The following is a 6,277-nucleotide window of genomic DNA, read 5'->3' on the forward strand; positions in this document are numbered from 1 at the left end:
TTGTTTGGATTCCAGAGAATGGAAAAACCCTTGAATTTTGTACAGATGTATCTGATGGAGTGCCTAAATTGCAGTTATGGTCCCATTTGCACTCTTTCTCTCAGAGACAACATATCCCCATTCATGAACTATGTCATTTGAAGGGTTTGCTAAATCATTTCCATTTGCCCCTACCATAAGAAGACTATGCAAAATACCAGGAGTTGGAACAATTTATACATGAGTTGAATTTAACTAATGCTCATGATCTATGGCAATTTTCTCCTGGTTTTGCCATTTATAAGGTTTCCAAGGCATATAAATCTTTGTCGATAGCCCAGAGATTTTGCTGGTTCTAAAATAGCTTTGGAAAACTTGTTGTCAGCTCCAGCATAAAATTTTTTTTTGGCTTCTGGTTAATAACATACTGAATACTAGAGCTCTTTTGCAGAGGAAAAACTTCTATATACATGACTATACTTTTGACATGTGCCACATGCAGGAACTGAAACAAGATATCATGTCTTTTTCTACTGTCCTTTTGCATAATTGTGTTGGCAATACATATATTCCAATTGGACCCCCAATCATTCTGGCATACATGAGGAAATTGACAATAATAAACAACTCCTGAATGTGCCTTTTGCTATTGAGATCATCATTTTAGTTTCATAGGCTATTCGGAATAACTTCATTTTTAAATATATCACCCCAAACCTGTATGCTCGCAGGAGAAAATTCAAACAGAAACTCAAATGGATCATTTACATAGTTAGGAAGGAATACAATGGCTTTGAAGACTAGATCAAGGCTTTTAGATGAGTCACTCTTGATGATGTATTTTAGTGTTTTCTCCTTTTCTTATCTTAGGTTCTTTTTTCTGTACTTAGGGCCTCTATAGTTATGCTTTCATTCTTTGGACCTTATTTTTGTATCATTTGAAAATTAACAAAAATAAACAACACAGTTTTGTTGTTTCCCTCAAGTTAAAATTAATGGGCTAGCCATTGCATTCAACTGGTATGCACTAAGAATGGCCATGCACATGCATAGAACCCACGTTTTTCTAGCTAGCTAGTTGCTACCTATTACCGTTCGCATGCATAAGAACAACGGAATGCACAAACCAAGAACGATACTGAATAGCCATGCTCAAGGCTTTTAGCTTACCAAAGAGCACGCTCCTGTACGGGCGTAGCCAGCAGTTCACCAGGCGGTGGAGTCGCGCTGGACATGCATCTCCGGTGACCACAATGTGGTGGCCGCTAAAAGAGATAACGATAAACGACTACTCGTTCTTTTTGGCTGCTCAGTTTGATAGAAAAGGTCCGGGGTTCTTTTTTTTAGACAGAGAAAATACTCGTTTTCATAAATACTTTGGTATTAGTGCCAGAGTTTTTAGTGGTAGCCAAACACCTCAATCAAAGTAAATAAAACTATTGTATTCTGAAAAGCTGTAGTAAAATAGTTTGAAATTACTTACTTTGCTATATCAAACAGGGCCTTAAGGGTTTAATTTGTTGTCGTCAGAAAATTGCGTTGACAACTGTTGACCAGGGCCAGGGGTGGTAGCCCCCACACCTCAGTGAAATACAATGACCGGACTGACTGGCTGGTGGCCCCACCAGTCAGCGAACGGGCCTGCGCTTCGGAGCGGCGCCTCCTTGAAACGATCCGCTTGGCGCCTAACCGTCGTAACAAACTCTTCTTCCCCTCTGCTCGTCTTCCTCGCAACGCCAAGAAACCAAGAAAGCCGAGGAGAATCAAGCCACCCGCCTGCACCCCTCCCTGAGCGAAGCTTCGATCTTCAGCGGAGAGCGATGGAGGTGTTCGAGGGCGTGGACTTCGTGCGGCTGCGGAGCATGCAGCACGGCGGCGCGTACGTGCACGCCGCCAAGGACGGGCGCTCCGTCCGCCTCCACCGCACCGGCCTATCGTGGTCGTACAACGCGGTGTGGGCAGTGCAGCGGCGTATCTCCGCCTCAGGCACGCTCTACGTCCTCCTCCGCGGCGCCTACGGCCGGTACCTCGGGGCCCCCGACGCCAGCACGCGCGGCTCCCTCTGCCCGTTCCCTCCCCCCTGCCGGGTTGCCGCGCAGCGCGACTTCGACGAGCCGGAGGTCCTCGCCATCATGTGGCGGGCCGTCGCCACGGGCCGCCGCGGCCGGGGCGCATTCCTGCTGCACGACGCGTCCGGGCGCTACCTCCGCGCCAACTCGAGGTGCCTCCTGCCGTGCCGCTCCAGCGTCTCCGTCTCCTCCTGCAGCAGCCTCGGCACGGCGGTCCAGTGGGCGGTGGAGGCCGTCCCCCGGCTCCAGGCCAGGCCATACCTGCCGATAGCGCGTGATGTGAGTTCCTTACTCGTCCCCTGCACTCTTCCACAATCTCGTCACCTCGTCCTTTGCATGTGATTCTTGAGATCGTCGTAATATCATTCTTGCGAAAAAATCTGCTAGAGTTATTTCTGGCGCAGTTCTTTGATTCCCGTGCTTGCTCGTGTGAAAGAATCAATCAATCAATCACAGTATCATTCTTGCAAAAGAAACTCTGCTACTAAATTCAGTTGGAGTTCTTCTTTTCGGCGCAGTTTCTTGCCCGAAACTTTCATCGCTTGCAGTTAGATTTGGTGCCAAGATTTCCAGTTGATTTTGTGATGATGTGCAGTCGGAGTGGGGCAAGCTCTTCGCCCTGGTGTGCCCACCGCTGTCCCGCCTCTGGGTGCGGTGGTTCTCCTTGGAGCGGGAGATACGGTGGGTGCGGGCCGACGACTCCGGCGCCTTCAGCGAGGACGACTGGGCCTCGATACGGTACACCGGGAGGCACACGATCCTGATGAAGGGACAGGTGGTGAACCTGCTGGACCCTCCGGAGTCCGCCTCCAGCTGCACTCTCTGCGCCCGCGCCGGTCGCTACGGGGAGCCGAGCCCTCTGGCCATCAACCTGCCTCGCAGCCGGGAGCCGTTGGACGTCGTGATTTTCCGCGTCGGCTCAAGAGGTCAGTGTACTTCTGAATTTACTTACTGTGGCCTGTGGCTGCTAATGCCTTTTGCAGTTCTGAATCACGAATTTGTCAGCTTGATTTTTGCTGGCTTAGTTTAGATTAGTAATCTGACATTTCTGAGAATTGAGGGCTTACCTGAAGAATGTTGTGGATTATCTGAAACTAGCGATATGCACTAAGAAAGCAGTTGATGATCTGAAGCTAATTACATGCAATGCAACTTGTTCCAGATAACCTTGTGAATTTACTGTGGCCTGTGGCTGCTAATGCCTTTTGCAGTTCCGAATTAGGAATTTGTCAGCTTGATTTCTGCTGGCTTAGTTTAGATTAGTAATGTGACATTTCTGAGAGTTGAGGGCTTACCTGAAGAATGCTGTGGATCATCTGAAACTAGCGATATGCACCAAGAAAGCAGTAGATGGTCTGAAACTAGTTACATGCAATGGAACTTGTTGCAGATAACCTTGTGTTGCTCTGCATTCTTTCCTATTACCCGCTTTCACATTTTAGGGCTTTTTAGTTTTTACCACTTGCCATGTAGCAGCAGGCCGTGCCTAACTGACTGCATCTGTGGCTGCAGCGGATGATGAGCTGATATACCCAGATGTGATGGCACCGGAGATGGCATGGGCAGCGCCAGCGGACGACGACGAACCACTACTCTGACGACCGACTGCGCCCTCTTCGAAACCATCGCAACTTGTTCCAGATTTTATAGCTTGTAGGGATTACAAGGGATGAATGATCCTGTTTTCCTTTTTTTCTGAACTCCAACTTTTAGCAGTTTCAGTGTTTGGTATTCCTGAAGTGATATGAAACACGCTCCCATATGAATGTCACCTGTAGAATGCATCTCTGAATTCTGCCTTGCACACTGACATTGATTACATTTTTCTTCCGACCAAAATAGATGTTGCAGTTACCGTCTTCAGTCTTCATTGGCTCTGTTGTTGTTGCCATGTGCTCTGGGACAAACTCTCCTGAAATTGCATATGTACATGTGCAATATATTAGGTTTCTTAATACTGGAACTCAGAAATCTCGGAACAGTCAGGTGTGTATTTCATTTTCTCAGCTATAGTTATTTTAGTCTGAATACTGATAAAGGTAGCAATGCGCTATCAGGTGTTTCATTCTTGTTAGTATAATTTAGTCGCCTGCAAAAAACGCTGCCACGCTGCCATGGCAGCGAAATCCATAGGAGCATCTTTCTGTTAGCATTTCTCCAGTTTTCAGTTAAGTTTCAGTGTCGGTTTGGGGAACGTGGGCCATTAGAATTAAGGATTGGAGGAGGAAGGGCCCGCACCCCCTGAAAATCAGGGGGCAAAAAAATTAGTTAGAAGGGAGCCCTGTAAAACGTCCGTAATTATCCGTGAGTCTAGCATTATTGCTGCACGAGGGCATGCTTCGTTGTGTGCTCAGTGCGCTTAGGTAGTACCCGACGTGGCTCAGCTACAGGACCTAGTCCCTGGGATGGCACGGGCATGATGTGGTTGTTGAGAGTTTAGTGGCACGATTGATTTCCCTTCGAGAATAAAAGGAAGAGAAGAAACTACGCTACACAAATCCTTGTCTCACTCTCTGAATTTCGTTCGTGATCGATGTGCTGACAGTGAGAGTCTACAACAACACGCGGCATCAGAGCTTCGGGTTCAGCCAGGGACCATGGCGATCGGCGGCAACGGCTCACACAACTGTGCGTGGAACGCCAACCTCGCATCGCTCGACTTCACCTGCAGCTACACGGGTACATGCGCGGCACTGGCACAGACCAGCTCCTCGTTGGTGTGTACGTGGATAACCTCATCTTCACCGGCGAGAACCTGGAGGAGTTGCACTACTTCAAGGACGAGATGAAGAGCATCTTCCAGATGAGCAACCTCGGGTTGCTGACATACTACCTCGGTGTCAAGGTGTACCAGACTGAGCACAAGATCACTATCGATCAGGCCGCGTACGCAGCCAAGTTGTTGGACAAGGCAGGCATAGCGGCTGCAACCGGTGCGAGGTTCCGCTCGAGCTGAAGTGTAGGTTCAGCACGGCGATCTCAACTCCACCCACCGATGCCATGTTCTATCGCATCGCAGTCGGAAGTCTCAGGTATCTCGTGCATACTCGTCCTGATATCGCCAATGAAATGGGCCTTGTTAGCCGTTTCATGGAGGTGTCGATGATTGCGCACCTCGCCGCGGTGAAGCATGTGCTCTAGTACTTCACTGGGACACTCAACTATGGATACACATTCCGTCGTGGGGACAACCTGGAGCTTAGGGGCTTCAGCGATTCAGACATGGCAGGCGATCTGGATGACATGAAGAGCACCTCAAGCATGCCATTCGTCCTCGGGCGGAGCCCCATCAACTGGCAGTCCCAGAAGCAGCATGTGGTTTCTCTCTGCTCGTGCGAGGCAGAGTACATCGTCGGCTCCACTGCAGCTCTAGGGGCATCTGGTTGGCTCGTCTGCTTGGCGAGTTACTGAACCAGGACACGGGCGCTACAAAGATTCTCATTGACAACAAATTTTCCATCTCGCTCGGGAAAAATTCGGTGCTGCACAATCGGAGCAAGCACATCCGCAACAACATCAAGAGTGGAAAGGTGGTGGTTGAGCTCAGGAGGTTCGGCGAGCAGATGGCAGACACTCTGACCAAGCCGCCCAGGTGCGTCCGCTTCCAAGAGGCAAAGTATATTTTATGAGCAAACTTACAAAAGTTAAGGACCCGATCCTAAGGATTTGGTATCTTCAACGGCAACCCGCAAATTTTCTCTCGTATCCGTCCGCGGACATGGATGTAGGAGGCCGTCATCCAACGATGTCCGCATACTTTCGGTCAACAATTCGAATTAACATGACGAAATTCGTTCAAACGCGGCTGGATTTCATATAAGCATGACGGACTTCATTACATTTACATTAACTAAGTGGTGTTATTCCGGCTTTGGAGGTATATTTAATATCTACTCTAAATGGTCGTCGGCGCTCGTTCCTCGTGTCCGGCTATGAGCCTCGAGAATTGAAGCTTCGCCTTCTCCAGCTCCGCCTCCGGAGACCCGGAAAATAAACCTGTCCGCCTCCACGTCGCCCCTAAGCGGCTAATCGGCCACCAATCATGAGCCCACCAAGCTTGGCATCGATGGGAGGCGAGGAGTGGTGGCCTTTTAGGGACCCGAGCGGCGACATCCTACCGTGCACTATTCTTCCTCGCTACCGGCAGCGCCCGCGGACGTGCCTGCTTCGTGGTCGTGGTGGCCGGGCACGGCCTCGGAAGAGCCGGTGATCACCTCCACCTCGTCGTC

At 49.5% G+C, this 6,277-nt stretch overlaps 1 protein-coding gene across 1 annotated transcript; it reads left to right on the forward strand.

The window, feature by feature from the left end:
• The first annotated feature begins 1,713 nt into the window (after positions 1-1,713).
• On the forward strand, positions 1,714-3,764 carry LOC147971140 (uncharacterized). The gene is made up of 3 exons (XM_087522740.1): positions 1,714-2,327; positions 2,644-2,974; positions 3,561-3,764. Exons 1-3 carry the CDS (start codon positions 1,800-1,802, stop codon positions 3,644-3,646), a joined length of 945 nt encoding a protein of 314 aa, XP_087378866.1. The 5' UTR covers positions 1,714-1,799; the 3' UTR covers positions 3,647-3,764.
• Positions 3,765-6,277: the final 2,513 nt, after the last annotated feature.

The sequence above is a fragment of the Triticum urartu genome, chromosome 5A, assembly GCF_056163025.1.
Source record: "Triticum urartu cultivar PI428250 chromosome 5A, HENAU_Tu73, whole genome shotgun sequence".
NCBI classification, from domain to species: domain Eukaryota; kingdom Viridiplantae; phylum Streptophyta; class Magnoliopsida; order Poales; family Poaceae; genus Triticum; species Triticum urartu.